Consider the following 19538-nt stretch of genomic DNA (forward strand, 5'->3'; position numbering starts at 1 on the left):
TCTTGGGGCTATTATATAATGCGGCGTGCCTATCCTCGGTCAGAGACCAAGCTCTATGTGCTTTACAAACTTGGGGCTATTATATAATGTGGCGTGCCTATCCTCGGTCAGATACCAAGCTCTACGTGCTTTACAATCTTGCGGCTATTATATAATGCGGCGTGCCTATCCTCGGTCAGAGACCAAGCTCTACGTGCTTTACAATCTTGGGGCTATTATATAATGTGGCGTGCCTATCCTCGGTCAGAGACCAAGCTGTACGTGCTTTACAAACTTGGGGCTATTATATAGTGCCTATCCTCGGTCAGAGACCAAACTCTGCACAACAGGCGTCTTACCTGGGTAGAGCTGACTGAAGGCAGTCATTCCTGTTCTTCCCCCTGTGTCACCTACACCCAGAACCCCTAACGTCTCCCAAGAGGTGCTTGTGGGGGGTGGATCGGATGTTGTGTGGGGTTGTTTGTTGATGTGTGTGGGTTTGTGGATATGTGTGTGTGTGGGTTTGTTTGTGTGGAAGTGGGTGTGTAGATGTGTTGGGGTGTGTGCATGGATGTGTGTGTGTGTGTTGATGCATGTCTGAGGGTGGGTGTGTACGTGTGTGTTTGTGTGTGTGTTGATGTCCTTGTGTGTGTCTGTACAGAGTGTTGTGGGTGTGTGGATATATATGGGTGTGTGTTTTTGGATGTGTGTGTCTGTTGTGGGTGTGTGGATATATATGGGTGTGTGTTTTTGGATGTGTGTGTCTGTTGTGGGTGTGTGGATATATATGGGTGTGTGTTTTTGGATGTGTGTGCTGGTGCATGTGTTTAGGGTGGATGTGTGTGTGTGTTTGTGAGCGTGGATATTTGTGCATGTTCGATAGGAAAAACAAATACAAAATTTTTTTTTTTTAAACTGCATGCAGGAAAAAATACAAAAAAAATGGGTGGCGCTGTAGTGTAGCGATGCACTCTCCCTGGGGAGAGCAGCCCGAATTTCACACAGAGAAATCTGTTGTGATAAAAAGAAATACAAATTACAAATGTGTGTGTGTGTGTGTGGATTGTGCATGGATTGTGCATGTGTGTGTGTATTCATGTGCAGATGTGTGTGTGTCTGGCTGTGCGTGGTTTTGCCCTTCGTCTCAAGGTAATCTTTTCATGCCCAGAATAAACATTTCCAAACACACAACAATGTCACATTTAAGTTGAGAAAACACAAATGTCTTTTAACTCCAAAAGTATAGCTTGGCAACATTTGCAGATCTAATCATCTTACTTACAGCTGTTTTTGTGTGTATGTGTGTGTGTGTGTGTGTGTGTGTGTGTGTGTGTGTGTGTGTATGCATGTGCAGATGTGTGTGTGTGTCTGGATGCGCGTGGCTTTGCCCTTTGTCTCAAGGTAGGCACGAGGGCAGGGAGCTTGGCTCAGTGGTTGATCTCAAGGCCTGTGGCCTCTAGGGATGACTAGCGACAGGCGCAGTAGCCGAGTGGTTAAAGCGTTGGGCTTTCAATCTGAGGGTCCCGGGTTCGAATCACGGTGACGGCGCCTGGTGGGTAAAGGGTGGAGATTTTTCCAATCTCCCAGGTCAACACGTGTGCAGACCTGCTAGTGCCTGAACCCCCTTCGTGTGTACATGCAGGCAGATCATCAAATACGCACGTTAAAGATCCTGTAATCCATGTCAGCGTTCGGTGGGTTATGGAAACAAGAACATACCCAGCATGCACACCCCCGAAAGCTGCCTACATGGCGGGGTAAAAACGGTCATACACGTAAAAGCCCACTCGTGTGCATACGAGTGAACGTGGGAGTTGCAGCCCACGAATGCAGAAGAAGAAGACTAGCACTGTGACCAGTATGTCGTCTGTCGCCCCCTTGTACAGCAGTGTCACTCAGTGTGTGTCCGAGTCAGGTTGCTTCTGAGGAAGATCAGTTACTGCACCTGGATATATACGCTCTCTCCGGGGCACACATGATGCACACACACACACACACACACTATGCATGCTAGTGGGTGCGCAAACACACACACACATGCACAAACACAAACATGCACACGTATGCACACAAGTTTCAAGTTTTAATTATCCTTTCACTCCTATTGGAGTATGGAGGATTACTGCAAAATAATCTTTTCATGCCCAGAACAAACATTTCCAAACACACAACAATGTCACATTAAAGTTGAGAAAACACAAATGTCTTTTAACTCCAGTATAGCTAGGCAACATTTGCAAATCTAATCATCTTACTTACAGCTGAAATGACTTTTTTTTTGCCTCCTTTGAGCATATTACAAAAATTAAAAACCGATTTTGGAGACAAATATTTTTTTAGGAACATATCTATTTCGTAACTGATCATAACTGGGACATTCCATTATAAAATATAAACTCATCCCCAATCACAGACATGTTACAAGCCTTACAAAGCCGTAACTCTCGTGGTATGCCTTTGGACACTTGCATGGGCTACAGGCACTGAAATCATTTGTACGCATTCTTCTTTATCCCTGATAACCTCCGTCATTCTGATTCCCTCGCATCTTTTAAATCTCGTCTCAAAAACCCACCTTTTCCCTCAGCAATAAGTTCAATTGTGGCAGGACCACTTCCTTTGCGTTAGCTGTGCTTGACTATGTGTATATACATATGTATGTGCATGCATGTATATGAATGTGTATTGTGTGTGCGTGAGTTTATATAAGTTTGTGCCTGCCTATGTGTGCGTATGTGTTAGGGTAGCTGTTAGATACACATGTATTGGTAAAATGTATGTATGCAGTGTGTGTGTGTGTGTGTGTGTGTGTGTGTGTAGTCACATTTTGGGTGTGTGTGTGTGTAACATAGATGTAATGTTTTATGTTAACAAAAGCGTTTTTGTAAAGCACCTAGAGCAGATTTCTGGATAGTGTGCTATATAAGTATCCATTATTATTATTATTATTATTATTATCATCGTCATCCCTCGTGTTTCAGCGTCTCTCGTCTCAGCCCTCCTGTGTGTCTGCCTGTCTCTGTCTGTCTCAGATAGCTGGATGCCTCGTTGCCAGACGTGTGGTGGCGGTGTAGTGTTGTGTAGTACAGTGTCGTGTGACGCTTCACCTTTTTCTCAGCGTGTGTGTTGTCTCTCGCAGCGTTGAACTCGCTGCGGTCCAACATGGTGGAGATCAATCGCGAGCACTGGATCAAGGACGCGGAGGATTGCGAGCGCTCGGGCAGTCTGAACACCTGCCAGGCCATCGTGTGAGTGGTGTGGGCGTCTGTGTGGTGTGGGCGTCTGTGTGGTGTGTGTCTTGTGTGTCCTGTGTGCTCTGTTTGTGTCTTTGTCAGGGTGTCCTGTGTGCTCTGTTTGTGTCTTTGTCAGGGTGTGCTTTGTGTGTGTGTCTTTGTCAGGGTGTCATTTGTGCTTTGTATGTGTGTGTCGTGTGTTCTTTGTGTGTGTGTCTTTGTCAGGGCGTCCTGTGTGCTTTGTGTGTGTGTCTTTGTCAGGGTGTCCTGTGTGCTTTGTGCGTGTCTTTCTCAGGGTGTTTTGTGTGTGTCTTGTGTGTCTTTGTCAGGGTGTCGTGTGTGCTTTGTGTGTGTCTTTGTCAGGGTGTGTCTTGTGTGCTTTGTGCGTGTCTTTGTCAGGGTGTGCTTTGTGCGTGTCTTTGTCAGGGTGTGCTTTGTGCGTGTCTTTGTCAGGGTGTGCTTTGTGCGTGTCTTTGTCATGGTGTCCTGTGTGCTTTGTGTGTGTCTTTGCCAGGGTGTGCTGTGTGCTTTGTGTGTGTGTCTTTGTCAGGGTGTTTTGTGTGTGTCTTGTGTGCTTTGTGTGTGTCTTTGTCAGGGTGTGCTTTGTGCGTGTCTTTGTCAGGGTGTCGTGTGTGCTTTGTGTGTGTCTTTGTCAGGGTGTCCTGTGTGCTTTGTGTGTGTCTTTGTCAGGGTGTCCTGTGTGCTTTGTTTGTGTCTTTGTCAGGGTGTCCTGTGTGCTTTGTTTGTGTGCTTTGTGTGTGTCTTTCTCAGGGTGTGCTTTGTGTGTGTGTGTGTCTTGTGTGCTTTGTGCATGTCTTTGTCAGGGCGTCCTGTGTGCTTTGTGTGTGTGTCTTGTGTGCTTTGTGCATGTCTTTGTCAGGGCGTCCTGTGTGCTTTGTGTGTGTGTCTTGTGTGCTTTGTGTGTGTCTTTGTCAGGGTGTCCTGTGTGCTTTGTGCGTGTCTTTGTCAGGGTGTGCTTTGTGTGTGTCTTTGTCAGGGTGTCCTGTGTGCTTTGTGTGTGTGTCTTTGTCAGGGTGTGTTTTGTGTGTGTCTTGTGTGCTTTGTGTGTGTCTTTGTCAGGGTGTCCTGTGTGCTTTGTGTGTGTGTCTTTGTCAGGGTGTTTTGTGTGTGTCTTGTGTGTCTTTGTCAGGGTGTCCTGTGTGCTTTGTGCGTGTCTTTGTCAGGGTGTCGTGTGTGCTTTGTGTGTGTCTTTGTCAGGGTGTCCTGTGTGCTTTGTGTGTGTCTTTGTCAGGGTGTGCTTTGTGTGTGTCTTTGTCAGGGTGTCCTGTGTGCTTTGTTTGTGTGCTTTGTGTGTGTCTTTCTCAGGGTGTGCTTTGTGTGTGTGTGTGTCTTGTGTGCTTTGTGCATGTCTTTGTCAGGGCGTCCTGTGTGCTTTGTGTGTGTGTCTTGTGTGCTTTGTGCATGTCTTTGTCAGGGCGTCCTGTGTGTTTTGTGTGTGTGTCTTGTGTGCTTTGTTTGTGTCTTTGACAGGGTGTCTTTTGTGCTTTGTATGTGTGTGTCGTGTGTTCTTTGTGTGTGTGTCTTTGTCAGGGTGTCGTGTGTGCTTTGTGTGTGTGTCTTTGTCAGGGTGTCCTGTCTGCTTTGTGTGTGTCTTTGTCAGGGTGTCCTGTGTGCTTTGTGTGTGTGTGTGTCTTGTGTGCTTTGTGTGTGTCTTTGTCAGGGTGTGTCTTGTGTGCTTTGTGTGTGTGTCTTTGTCAGGGTGTTTTGTGTGTGTCTTGTGTGCTTTGTGTGTGTCTTTGTCAGGGTGTCCTGTGTGCTTTGTGTGTGTCTTGTGTGATTTGTGTGTGTCTTTGTCAGGGTGTCCTGAGTGCTCTGTGTGTGTGCTTTGTGTGTGTGTGCTTTGTGTGTGTGTCCTGTGTGATTTGTGTGTGTGTGTGTCCTGTGTAGTTTGTGTGTGTCCTGTGTGTGTGTGTCCTGTTGTGCTGTGTGTGTGTGTGCTTTGTGTGTGTGTGTCCTGTGTGCTTTGTGTGTGTGTGTCCTGTTGTGCTTTGTGTGTGTGTGTACCCTGTCTCGGGAGGCAGGATGGGGAGGAGGGGAAAATGATATCTATATCTATCTGTATCCATCTCTCTTTCTTCTCTCTCTCTCTCCCTCTCCCTCTCTCTCTCTCTCTCTCTCTATATATATATATATATATATTTACACACATATGTATATATGACATTAGTTTAATTTTGGGCCAACAGCAAAGTGAGAGCTGTATTATCAATGGTTTTTCCAGTCGATGGGAAACCATTTACAGCTTAGTCTTTTGTGAAGAACTATGACTCTCAACGCCGAATGTCCTAAAACCCTCTTGGCCGAGAGAGTGCGGATGTAACTTGGGCAAGACACTCTCCACTATAATCAAATTCTAGCCCAAATAGTCGGAACAGCAGTTGCCTCCTCTGCTGTTCTGATGGTCATAGTCGGACACGACTGACTATCACATATATATATATATATAAGTACCATTCCACACCAGTCCCCTCAGTATTGAGTTTATGTGTTTTATTTGTGGATGTGTGTGCATGTTTTATATTTAAGTGTGTGTATATACATGTGTGTTTATGTTTTAATGTGTGTGTTGTTGTGTTTTAATGTTTGTATTCTTTATGTTTGATTTGAGTATGTGTTCTTTGTTTTAGTGTGTGTGTGTGTGTGTGTGTGTGTTTTATAGTGTGTGTTCTATGATTTGTTTAATATTACAATGTGTGTATGTGTTTCATGTTATAATTTGTGTACATTTTGTATATATTAGAATGTGTGCACATTTTACATTGCACACCATGCATGTATTATATGATTTAATGTGTGTATGTGTTTTTTTATATTACGGTGTGTGTATGTGTTTAATTTTGCTGTGTGTGGGAACATGTGTTTTATGTGATTGATTATAATGTGTGTGTTTTCAGTCGAGCAGTCATCAGTGTAGGGGTGGAAGAAGAAGACAAAAAGCATACCTGGATGGAAGACGCAGAAGCTGTGAGTTTGTGTGTGTGTGTGTGTTAAGTGTGTATGTGTGTGTTAAGTGTGTATGTGTGTGTGTGTGTGTGTGTTAAGTGTGTATGTGTGTGTTAAGTGTGTATGTGTGTGTGTGTGTGTGTTAAGTAAGTATGTGTGTGTGTTTCTGTTAAGTGTGTGTGTGTGTGTGTGTGTGTGTGTGTTAAGTGTGTATGTGTGTGTTAAGTGTGTGTGTGTGTGTTAAATGTGTGTGTGTGTGTTAAGTGTGTATGTGTGTGTGTGTTAAGTGTGTATGTGTGTGTGTGTGTGTTAAGTGTGTATGTGTGTGTGTGTGCATGTTTATGTGTGGGCACATGTGTGTGTGTTTGTGTGCATATGTGTGTATGTGTGCACGTGCATGCGTGTGTGTGTGTTTGTGTGTTGAGTGTGTATGTGTGTGTGTGTGTGTTAAGTGTGTATGTGTGTGTTAAGTGTGTGTGTGTGCATGTGTATGTGTTGGTACACGTGTGTGTGTTTGTGTGCATATGTGTGTGTGTGTGTATGTGTGTGTGTGCGTGTGTGTGTGTGTGTGCTTTGTCATGAGAGAGGGAAGTTTGCGCTTGTAAGTGTTTGGCTTAATTTGCTGATGTGTTCATTTCGTATGGGTGTGTGACTTTTTTTTTTCTTTTTTTTTTTTTGTATTTCTTTTTATCACAACAGATTTCTCTGTGTGAAATTCGGGCTGCTCTCCCCAAAGAGAGCACGTCGCTATATTACAGCGCCACCCTTTTTTTGTATCTTTCCCTGCGTGCAGTGTTATTTGTTTTTCCTATCGAAGTGGATTTTTCTACAAAATTTTGCCAGGAACAACCCTTTTGTTGCCGTGGGTTCTTTTACGTGCGCTAAGTGCAATGCGCACACGGGATCTCGGTTTATCGTCTCATCCAAATTGCTTGATTTGAAGAAATTTTTTTTGTTTTTAGATAAGTGTTTGAATGATCAGAATTTGCATGTGCCCAATTGGTGAAATTCAGAGTGTGATTGTGTTCGAATACATGTTTTTACCTGAAATGTAAATGTGCCAGTGCTTGTTTCGCATACTCTTTTCGGCATTTATTGTTAAACCTGACTTTAGTCTATGTTTTGTTACTGTGTACAAAATTGTGGGGGTTTTTTTGTGGGTTTTTTTTACATGGAGTGTAAACATGCCCGTGCTTTGCATGTGGAGTCTGTTGAGCATTTAGTGTGAAACCTCATTTTAGTGTGCACGAAAGAGTGTTTTTACGAGAAGTGTAAACATGCCAGTGCTTTGTATGTGCGCTGTGTTCAACGTTTAGAGTAAAAGGAAAACTGAAACCTCGTTTTAGTGTGAATGAAAGTATGTTTTTACACGGATGGAGTGTAAACTTGGCAGTTCTGTGTATGTGCATTCTGTTCAGCATTTATTGTAAAACTTCATTTTAGTGTATATATGAAAGTGTAAAAGGGCCAGTGCTTTGTATGTGCACTGTATTCGTCATTTCGAGTAAAACCTCAGTGTGTTTTTCTACAGGGAATGTAAAATGTGCCAGGGCATATTACACACACTCTGTTGAGCGTGTAGTGTGTCGTGTGGGTTGCAGTGTGCAGTACACGGAGCCTATGAGTGCGCTCGTGCCGTGTACGCCTACGCTCTCACGGTGTTCCCAAGCAAGAAAAGCATCTGGCTGCGGGCCGCCCACTTTGAGAAGAACCACGGCACCAGGTGACGATCTGATTTGTCTGTTGTAGCTTACTTAGTGACATACTACCCCAACAGATATTGTACCCTGTTGTACTGTATTATGCCGTATTGTATGGTACTCTGTTGTACTGTATTATGGTGTATTGTATAGTACTCTGTTGCACTGTATTATACCATGTTGTATAGTACTCTGTTGTACTGTATTATACCATGTTGTATAGTACACTGTTACACTGTATTATACTGTATTGTATGGTACTCTGTTGTACTGTATTGTATAGTACCCTGTTGTACTGTATTATACTGTATTGTATAGTACTCTGTTGTACTGTATTATACTGTATTGTATAGTACTCTGTTGTACTGTATTATACTGTATTGTATAGTACTCTGTTGCACTGTATTATACTGTATTGTATAGTACTCTGTTGTACTGTATTATACTGTATTGTATAGTACTCTGTTGTACTGTATTATACCTTATTGTATGGTACTCTGTTGGACGGGCGCCATAGCCGAATGGTTAAAGCGTTGGACTTTCGATCTGAGGGTCCCGAGGTTCGAATCACGGTGACGGCGCCTGGCGGGTTGAAGGGTGGAGATTTTTACGATCTCCCAGGTCAACATATGTGCAGACCTGCCAGTGCCTGAACCCCCTTCGTGTGTATACGCAAGCATAAGATCAAATATGCATGTTAAAGATCCTGTAATCCATGTCAGCGTTCGGTGGGTTATGGAAACAAGAACATACCCAGCATGCACACCCCTGAAAGCGGAGTATGGCTGCCTATATGGCGGGGTAAAAACGGTCATACACGTAAAAAGCCCACTCGCGTATATACGAGTGAACGTGGGAGTTGAAGCCCATGAACGTAGAAGAAGAAGGTACTCTGTTGCACTGTATTAATAATACAGAGGTAACGCGTCCGCCTAGGAAGCGAGAGAATCTGTGCGCGCTGGTTCGAATCACAGCTCAGCCCCCGAAATTTTCTCGCCCTCCACTAGACCTTGAGTGGTGGTCTGGACGCTAGTCATTCGGATGAGACGATAAACCAAGGCCCCGTGTGCAGCATGCACTTAGCGCACGTAAAAGAACCCACGGCAACAAAAGGGTTGTTCCTGGCAAAATTCTGTAGAAAAATCCACTTCAATAGGATAAACAAATAAAACTGCACACAGGAAAAAAAAAAAAAAAAATGGGTGGCGCTGTAGTATGGTGACGCGCTCTCCCTGGGGAGAGCAGCCCAAATTTCACGCAGAGAAATCTGTTGTGATAAAAAGAAATACAAATACAAAATATAAAAAATACTGTATTGTACTTGACGTTGCAGGGAGTCCCTGGAGGCCTTGCTGCAGAGAGCGGTGGCCCACTGCCCCAAGGCGGAGGTGCTGTGGCTGATGGGGGCCAAGTCCAAGTGGCTGGCGGTCAGTGCCTCTCTCACCTGCACACCTGTCTGCTGTTAACGATGACGGACACCTGTCGTCTGTTCGTCATGATGATAATGGATGCTTACATAAGGCGCTCTCTGTCTAGAAAGCTGTTGTGTGTGCTTTACAAAACATGTGATGTTAGGACTAACACTTTACATCAGTGTTACACAAACACACCAGAATGTACCTGGCACACCATACTTAAAATGCATGTGTGTGTGTGTGTGGGAGGGGGTGTGTGTGGGGGGAGGGGGGGGCGGTATACTATAAGTATTGTGTTGTTTATGTGGTTGTGTGTGGTGTTTGATGTGGTGTGTGCATTGAATGTGATGTGTTTGTGTGGTGTGAATTTGGTGTGTATATGGTGTGTGTGTGTGTGTGTGTGCATGTGTGTGTGTGTGTGCGTGTGTGTGACATTTGAGTTGGGTGTGCATTTTTTGTGAGTGGTGAAGAAGAAGATCCATGATTCGTTTGTTTTTTTTTTTAGTATGGTAATAAACACACTTTTTATCTCTGGCAGGGGGATGTGCCTTCGGCTCGCAGTATCCTGGCCCTGGCCTTCCAGGCCAACCCAAACAGCGAGGAGATCTGGCTTGCCGCCGTCAAGCTGGAGAGTGAAAACAACGAGTTTGAGCGAGCCCGGCGTCTGCTGCACAAGGCCCGTAACTCTGCTCCGACTGCCAGGGTGGGTAACTCTTGTCCTTGAGATGGAGGCTGGGTGAGTGGTGTTTTACAGGGGGGGTAACTGGTGTATTGCAGGGTTGGGGGTAACTGGTGTTTTACAGGGTGGGTGACTGGTGTTTTACAGAGTGGGAAAGTGGTGTATTGTAGGGTGGGAAACTTGTATTTCATGGTGGGTAACTTCTCGTGTGTTGTAGCATGTTTGTGTGCGTGTCGCATGTGTTTTTTTGCCTGGCTGGTGCGGTCACAGTCATTTCCTGCAGCGGATCTTTCCGATACTGGTAATCGTTTGTGAGTTCTGGAGCATTGAGTATGAGAGATTCTTCTTCTTCTTCTTCTTCTTCTTCATTCGTGGGCTGCAACTCCCACGTTCACTCGTATGTACACAAGCGGGCTTTTACGTGCATGACCATTTTTACCCCGCCACGTAGGCAGCTATACTCCGTTTTCGGGGATGTGCATGCTGGGTATGTTCTTGTTTCCATAATCCACTGAACACTGACATGGATTACGGGATCTTTAACGTGCGTATTTTGATCTTCTGCTTGCGTATACTCGGCTATTGCGCCCGTCGAGTATGAGAGATGAATTGATTCCATCAGGTGTCATTTGTACCTGATCTTTTAACTGATCCTTTTCCCCTGTGCGTCACACTGGATGCGGTGGTTTGGGTGGGGTGGGACGGGCGCAATAGCCGAGTGGTTAAAGCGTTGGACTGTCAGTCTGAGGGTCCCGGGTTCGAATCACGGTGACGGCACCTGGTGGGTGAAGGGTGGAGATTTTTACGATCTCCTAGGTCAACATATGTGCAGACCTGCCAGTGCCTGAACCCCCTTCGTGTGTATATGCAAGCAGAAGATCAAATACGCACGTTAAAGATCCTGTAATCCATGTCAGCGTTCGGTGGGCTATGGAAACAAGAACATACCCAGCATGCACACCCCCGAAAACGGAGTATGGCTGCCTACATGGCGGGGTAAAAACGGTCATACACGTAAAAGCCCACTCGTGTGCATACGAGTGAACGTGGGAGTTGCAGCCCACGAACGCAGAAGAAGAAGAAGAAGAAGGGAGGGGTGGAAAGACGAGAGAGCAGTAGGAACGAGTGAAGCAGAATTGTGTGGCAAAAGAGGGTGGATGATCTGGTGGTGGCATGTGTGTGTTCACAATGTGTTGGTGTGTTCGCAAGTAGGAACGAGTGAAGCAGAATTGTGTGGTAAAAAGAGGGTGGATGTTCTGGTGGTGGCATGTGTGTGTTCACAGTGCGTTGGTGTGTTCGCAAGTAGGAACGAGTGAAGCAGAATTGTGTGGCCAAAGAGGGTGGATGATCTGGTGGTGGCATGTGTGTGTTCACAATGTGTTGGTGTGTTCGCAAGTAGGAACGAGTGAAGCAGAATTGTGTGGCCAAAGAGGGTGGATGTTCTGGTGGTGGCATGTGCGTTCACAATGCGTTGGTGTGTTCGCAAGTAGGAACGAGTGAAGCAGAATTGTGTGGCCAAAGAGGGTGGATGTTCTGGTGGTGGCATGCGTGTTCACAATGCGTTGGTGTGTTCGCAAGTAGGAACGAGTGAAGCAGAATTGTGTGGCAAAAGAGGGTGGATGTTCTGGTGGTGGCATGTGTGTGTTCACAATGCGTTGGTGTGTTCGCAAAGTTTGAGTCCGGCACAGAACACAGGTCTGTCGTACAGAAGACAGGTGCATTGCACAGGTGTGTACAGGTGCCTGCAGGGGATAGGTGTGGTGAACAGGTGTGGTGAACAGGTGTTTGATTGATTGATTGATGTGGATACTTATATAGCGCCTATTCTCGGTCAGAGACCAAGCTCTAAGCGCTTTACATACACGGGGGACATTTGCACCACAGGCTGCCTACCTGGGTAGAGCCGACTGACGGCTGCCACTGGGCGCTCATCATTCGTTTCCTGTGTCATTCAATCAGATTTCAGACGCACACTCATACACACTCAGACAGACATGTAACATTTTACGTGTATGACCGTTTTTATTTATTTACCCTGCCATGTAGGCAGCCATACTCCGTTTTCAGGGGTGTGCATGCTGGGTATATTCTTGTTTCCATAACCCACTGAACACTGACATGGATTACAGGATTTTTAACTTGCGTATTTGATCTTCTGCGTGCGCATACACACGAAAGGGGTTCAGGCACTAGCAGGTCTGCACATATGTTGACCTAGGAGATCGGAAAAATCTCCACCATTCGGCTATTGCACCCGTGGTGAACAGGTGTGGTGAACAGGTGCAGAAAAGATGTGTGGTGTACAGAAAACTAACATGGTGTTCAAGTACATGAGACAAGTGAGTGTGCAAGGGACTTGTACAGTTAACCTTCACCGTACTTTGTGGGTCTGACAGACCCATTTTTGCCTTAAAAAATGCCTTTAAAATATATTTGGTGTCCGATTAATTTGAAATTTCATGACTTTTGTTGTCACAACATATGCATCATTTTAGTAAATGAATGTACACTTTAACTGATTAGTTAATCAGTTACGTAATTGTGAAAATTTTTACCTGCATTCCTACGTTGTGGGTCTTACAGACCCATACTCCCCAAAGAAGAGAAAACACTAAGTACCCTTATTCGTAATTCGTGGGTCTCTCAGACCCATACTCGCAAAAGAAGGGAACAAACCAATAATCCCTTTGTACTACGTGGAACGAAGTGATTGTGCGTACATGACTGATGACACATAGGCTACCTCACTGCTTCTGTAGTTGGCTGGCACATTGCATCCGGCTCTCACGGAGAACACAACAGTACAGCAGGCTACCGGTGTCATTGCCTCAGGCAAGTTATATTTTGATGATTATCAAGTTTATTAATTGCCATCAAGTTAGCTTGCCATCTGTTCGATACTTTAGGTCGATTCCAACATCGCCATCTCTGAAGGCATCAGTAAGCATTGCAGAGAACATGAGGCTGAACAGCGTTGGAGCCAGGACGCAGCCTTGCTTGACACCATTTGTGACAGCAAAAGGAGCAGATGTTTCGCCATTGTCCTGGACTCGAGCCTGCATGCCTTCATGGAATTGGCTGACCAAGGAAATAAATTTGCGAGGGCATCCGTACTTTTTTTGTTTTTTTGTTTTTTTGTTTTGCTGCCCCATCATCTGCGCCGTTTCAGTGGCATTACTCCCACGCCGCTCATTTAGATTCCCCCATACACGGCCACACCCGGGTTCGTCCGTCGCAGTCCCAGCGTCGGCAGTCCACAGGGAACCATCGATGTTAGGTCGCCTGGAGGCCACACACCAGAGGAGACCCTGCACTGCTGCTGAGTCACTTCAGTGGTGTTCAGTGGTGCCTGTTCTGTTTTAACGTACTTAGGACACCACCTACTAAGCCCCCTACTAACGACAATAATGGCTTAGTCGCGGAGCCAGACTGAGCGAGCGTCTCTCCCAGAGTGGAGACCGCCACCACGTCCCTCAAACAACAGCCCCCCAATGAATCTGCCGACACTGACAACATTGACAGGACTCACCCAAAGCACGGAAGTGGAGGGGTATCGAAACTGAGGTCACCATGAGAGCAGGGCATGAAAGGTCACAGACTTTGAGACTATTTTGTTTATATTGATGACGATGAAGGGGGAGGAGGATGACGATGATGATGACGATGTTGCTATGGAGGTCCATTTTGGTTTGGGACTGCGTGACAAGGCTGTACTCTACGCTTCCTGTCATAATGATATCCCGGCGTTAACCAGGCCCGAGAGATACAGACACTTGCAGTGTTGGTCAGGTAATTAGAGCAACACACCCAAAGACGCATCCTTGAAGTGGATGACACTCGACTGTGTGGTCCCAGTCTCCCCATTTAAGCCCACAGCACACTCAACTCTGGGTAGGAGCCGGCCACGGGCCGAAAAACCCACCTCCGCTGGGATTCGAACCCGCGTCCTCCCAGCCGTCAGTCCGCGACGCTAACCACTTCGCCACGGCGGCTGGTAGGGCATCCGTACTTGGCCATGATCTTCCACAGTCCCTCTCTACTCACGGTGTCGAAGGCCTTGGTGAGGTTGACATAGGTGGAGAACAGAGCAGCATTTTGCTCCTGACATTTCTCTTGCAGCTGCCTTGCAGCAAACACCATGTCGGTGGTTCCGCGCTCTTTCCGGAATCCACATTGGCTCTCAGGCAAATGACCTTGGTCAAGGTGTGCTGTGAGGCGGTTTAGTAGGATCCTGGCAAGTATCTTGCCTGCGATGGAGAGCAAGGAAATGCCCCGATGGTTATCACAGGCTTGCCGGTTCCCCTTTCGCTTGTACAAGTGAATGATAGATGCATCTTTGAAATCCTGGGGGATCATCTCTTCTTTCCACATGAGTGAGTACAGCTGATGGAGCTTCTCAGTCAGCACAGTGCCTCCATCGTTGTAGACCTCTGCTGGTATGGAGTCTGAGCCAGGTGCTTTGCCACTGGATAGCAGATGGATTGCTTTCTGGGTCTCAAGAGGTGTTGGCGGATCGTCCAGTGTTTCGTTGATGGGGACTTGTGGGAGACGGTCTATGGCTTCATCATTTATGAAGGAAGGGCGATTTAAGACACTGTTGAAGTGCTCAGCCCAGCGTTCGATAATTTTCTCCTTCTCGGTGATCAAGGTATTCCCATCTGCACTGAGGAGGGGGGATAATCCTGAGGATGTTGGGCCGTAGACTTCTTTTAAGGCATCATAGAACCTCTTCATATCGTGCCTGTCAGCATATCCCTGGATCTCATCAGCTTTGTCACTCAGCCACTTATCCTGCATCTGGCGTAACTTTTGCTGAACAGTCCTGCGGATGGCATCGTACGCATCCTTTTTTGATGTGGACTTTGGGTTGCTGAGGTAGGCTTGATGCAGACGGCGTTTCTCATCCAGAAGCTGCTTGATTTCATCACAGTTTTCATCAAACCAGTCTTTGTGCTTTCTGGTCATGGGTCCCAGGGTCTCTGAAGCTGTACTATAGATCAGCTCACGCAGGGTCCTCCAGTCAGACTCCACATTCTGGTTGTCCAGAGAGGCGGATTCCAGACGATCTTCCAGCAGCTCCACAAAGGACTGTTTGATGGTGATGTTTTTCAGCTTAGCGATGTTAAGCCGTTTTGGAGCCTTCTGGCCTTGGGGGCGTCTCTTGGGCTGGATTCGAATATTCAGCTTCGAGACTACAAGGCGATGGTCTGTCCAACACTCGGCGCCGCACATGGTCTTTGTTACACGTACATCTTGCCTATCCCTTTTCCTGACGATGACATATATATATATATGTGTGTGTGTGTGTGTGTGTGTGCGTGCGTGCGTGCGTGCGTGTGCGTGCGTGCGTGTGTGTGTGTGTGTGTGTGTGTGTGTGTGTACACCCGCACATTCCAATATTCCGTTGCTCCTACAGTACACATGCAAACACACACATACCTCATCCTCTACACACACACGAACACACACGCACATGCGCGCGCGCACAGAGCTCTCCTGACGTGTATACTTACACGCTCGCGCATGCACACAAATACACACACACACACACACACAAATATATATATATATATATATATATATATATATATATATATATATATATATATATATATATATATATATATATACAGACGCTGCCACACATACACACACACACACATACAGAGGCTGCCACACACAGACACAGACACACACATACAGAGGCTGCTATTGATTGGCCGGAAGAGGGGTGGGAAAAGATCTGATGACAGGAACGTGTTGCTCAGTCTATTGAAGTTGGAAAAGCCCACATTAATTTGTATGGGTCTGTCAGACCCACGATGTATGAATAGGGGGTAAGCTCTGGATTCCTTCTTTAGCGAGAGTGGGTCTGTGAGACCCACAAAATATGGATAAGTGGGAAAATAACCAAGTACGGTGAAGGTTAAAGAAGAGTGGTAGGTGTGCAGTTAACCCCCCCTAGGCTGCCTGTATGACGAGATAACTCGTCAGCGCAAGCATGTACACTTCACTGCCACAATGGTGAGATAACTCGTCATCGAAATATTCTGACTTTTCCCTGGTTTGCATTCAGTTCGTTGACAAAAATACTGGTAGCTTTAGTTTGGAGAATCTTTCTAGATTCTATTCACAGCTAGAAACCTCCTCTACATTATGAGGCAGTCCTTTATTTGAACATTTTGGTTGGGTTACTGCCACAGTGTTTGCCTGGCTCCTCTCCTGGCTCGCTCAACAAATTGTTGGACTGACCCCGTGCACAAGACATGCGATTGTGGTTGCACGAAATCAACCAAGATTGCTTTTTTTAGCTGATGCTCAGAAAGAATGGAAGTGTAAATTCAAAGGAGAAGACAGTGATTAACTTTTTTAGGACGATTTGATAGAAAATAAAGGGAGCAATGAAGAGACTGGCCAAGATACGACTATCAGTGAGTGATGCCGACTTTACAGCTGTAGCAGACGACAGAAAGTGACCGCATTTTTAGCAGGACACAGTGTGAGTGATTTTCGTGGCACTCAGCCAGTGTGATCTGGTGAAAACTGGGTGAAGTGACCGTGTGAGAGGGGTGAAGAGGAGAGGGGTGGAGACTGAGGGGGCGTGGCCTCACATCCATATTATCACTTGGAGAAGTCACAGTGGATTGTGTATCTGTCTCTTTTTTTTTTTTTTTTTTTTTTTTTATTGTGGTTGTTCTAGTATGATTTGTGTGTGCAGGTATTATCCATTTGTCCAGAAAACACGATAATTTAGTGCAAATTACCTGAATAATGTTTGTAATGAACAAGTTGAAAATGTGACAAAAAATAGAACACTGATTTCAAAACAACAGCATGTCACTGAAAATATATAAAATGGGAAAACATCATGTGTTTTGTATTCTTTATTCATTTGCCTTTCAGAAAATTAATACTATTATCTCCAGTAACAAAGAGCACAGAATTTTTTGAAAATATATACCCATTTTTTTGTGAAAAAGAAAACCCTGGCAAATAGATTTCACTTAAATCTTATTTTCCTGGCAGCGAAAGGGTTAACTCTTTCCGGACGAAGGAATGCTCACGCATTCCTACACAAAACGTATTCGGTTTCGGACGAAGGAATGGAATAGCATTCTCCGAAAGTAAAATTCCATCATGCGCTGTACACGTGATTTTGTGATTAGCCAAGCAGAGTGCGCTATTCTGGGTCACTCCACAATGGAATGGTATGATTGGTCAGCCTGGGATGTGTGGCCCGTCTCGCACACACGCTGACAAAGTCACTGACCGGTCGTCTGCTCGCGTGCCAGCCTGTTAGCAAAGCGTGCTCTTCTCAGAATGTTGTGAAGCGAACAAGGCAGTGACAGCAACGTTTTAGGGTTGCCGAAGTACTTGAAATGCTACAAACTGAAGGGTCGGACATTGAAGAGGTGGATGATGACGAAGAAGAAAGCGAATTTAATGCAGAAAGCGAGCATGGGTATGGTGATTCGGGGTGAAAAATGGGCAGTATTTTCTACATATGGCAAAACTGTAAAAATAAGATGAGAAATTTGATTATTTTTTTATATGTAATAGCTCAACACATAATAAACCAGTTCTGAAAGTTTCATTTTCTTACACAGTATTTTGTATTTTTTGTAATTTTTTTCCAAACCCTTACAAATGGGCCGTCTGTGGGGAAAAGCAAGGGAGAAAACTTGTCGTCCCGAGTGAATTAAAGAAGACTATAGAAGACTGGTAGGTGTACAGTTAAAGAAGGCAGGTGAGGTGTAGAGCTGTAAGGTGTACGGACGGGTGTGTTGTGTGTGTGTGTGTGTGCAGGTGTTCATGAAGTCCGTGAAACTGGAGTGGTGTTTGGGAGAGGTGACCAGCGCCCTGCGACTGTTGGAGGAGGCGGTCAAGCACTATCCGGACTTCCCCAAGGTGCTGCTACCCCTTGGTCTACCGTTTTCGTTCTTTTTCTTTTCTTTATTTTTTATTTACTTTTTTGTTTTGTTTTTGTGTGTGTGCTGTTTCAAAAATACCTAGTAATGTAAACATTTGATGATGATGATAGCAGAAATGCCGACTGTTACGACTTCGCCATATTTTGTTTCGCTCAATCACAGTTTGGTCCGACATTGCACCAACGTTAAAATTGTTCTGAGGAGTTCATTTATCGATGACATAGCATGGGTACATGCTTTCCTGTCGTGACATTACCCAGACGCACTAGACCTATGGATCACGAGGCCAGGCAGTCACTAACCTTGGTCTCACGTGATGATGCTCAGCTAATCGCGTGTGTGTTTACATTGAAGCAGCATTGAGTGGACCAATCAGCTTAATCGTTAGCCCGAACAAGAGAGAACATGGCTGAATCAAGTTGTGTCTCGGGCAAACAGTGTCTGTGCCCTGTGGATTTTAAGCTATGGAGAGCAAGGCAGGAACAAGTGTTTGTATGACAGTGATGATGGTAATGACGACAGTGATGATGGTAATGACGACAGTGATGATGGTAGTGATGATGGTAATGACGACAGTGATGATGGTAGTGATGATGGTAATGACGACAGTGATGATGGTAATGATGACAGTGATGATTATGATGGTAATGATGACAGTGATGATGGTAATGATGTCAGTGATGATGGTAATGACAACAGTGATGATGGTAATGACGACAGTGATGATGGTAAAGTCGACAGTGATGATGGTAATGATGGCAGTGATGATGGTAATGACGACAGTGATGATGGTAGTGATGATGGTAATGATGACAGTGATGATGGTAATGACGACAGTGATGATGGTAATGATGACAGTGATGATGGTAATGACGACAGTGATGATGTGATGATGGTAATGATGACAGTGATGATGGTAATGATGACAGTGATGATGATGATGGTAATGATGACAGTGATGATGGTAATGACGACAGTGATGATGGTAATGACGACAGTGATGATTATGATGGTAATGATGACAGTGATGATGGTAATGATGTCAGTGATGATGGTAATGATGACAGTGATGATGGTAATGATGTCAGTGATGATGGTAATGATGACAGTGATGATGGTAATGACGACAGTGATGATTATGATGGTAATGATGACAGTGATGATGGTAATGATGACAGTGATGATGGTAATGACGACAGTGATGATGGTAATGACGACAGTGATGATTATGATGGTAATGATGACAGTGATGATGGTAATGATGACAGTGATGATGGTAATGATGACAGTGATGATTATGATGGTAATGATGACAGTGATGATGGTAATGACGACAGTGATGATGGTAATGACGACAGTGATGATGGTAGTGATGATGGTAATGACGACAGTGATGATGGTAGTGATGATGGTAATGACGACAGTGATGATGGTAAAGTCGACAGTGATGATGGTAATGACGACAGTGATGATGGTAAAGTCGACAGTGATGATGGTAATGACGACAGTGATGATGGTAAAGTCGACAGTGATGATGGTAAAGTCGACAGTGATGATGGTAATGATGACAGTGATGATGGTAAAGTCGACAGTGATGATGGTAATGACGACAGTGATGATGGTAATGATGACAGTGA

The 19538-nt window shown here is 45.2% G+C and overlaps 1 protein-coding gene across 3 annotated transcripts in view; it reads left to right on the forward strand.

Moving 5' to 3' along the window:
• LOC143291099 (pre-mRNA-processing factor 6-like) overlaps positions 1 to 19538 on the forward strand; it is a 58701-nt gene that overhangs the window by 25537 nt on the left and 13626 nt on the right. For all 3 annotated transcript variants that reach the window (XM_076600719.1, XM_076600721.1, XM_076600720.1), the window contains exons 13-18: positions 3119 to 3227; positions 6128 to 6197; positions 7778 to 7899; positions 9210 to 9303; positions 9830 to 9994; positions 17777 to 17878. In XM_076600719.1, the coding sequence (XP_076456834.1) occupies positions 3119 to 3227; positions 6128 to 6197; positions 7778 to 7899; positions 9210 to 9303; positions 9830 to 9994; positions 17777 to 17878 (662 nt within the window). The remainder of the gene's footprint in view (positions 1 to 3118; positions 3228 to 6127; positions 6198 to 7777; positions 7900 to 9209; positions 9304 to 9829; positions 9995 to 17776; positions 17879 to 19538) is intronic.

Source organism: Babylonia areolata, chromosome 16, assembly GCF_041734735.1.
Source record: "Babylonia areolata isolate BAREFJ2019XMU chromosome 16, ASM4173473v1, whole genome shotgun sequence".
In the NCBI taxonomy this organism is placed as follows: domain Eukaryota; kingdom Metazoa; phylum Mollusca; class Gastropoda; order Neogastropoda; family Buccinidae; genus Babylonia; species Babylonia areolata.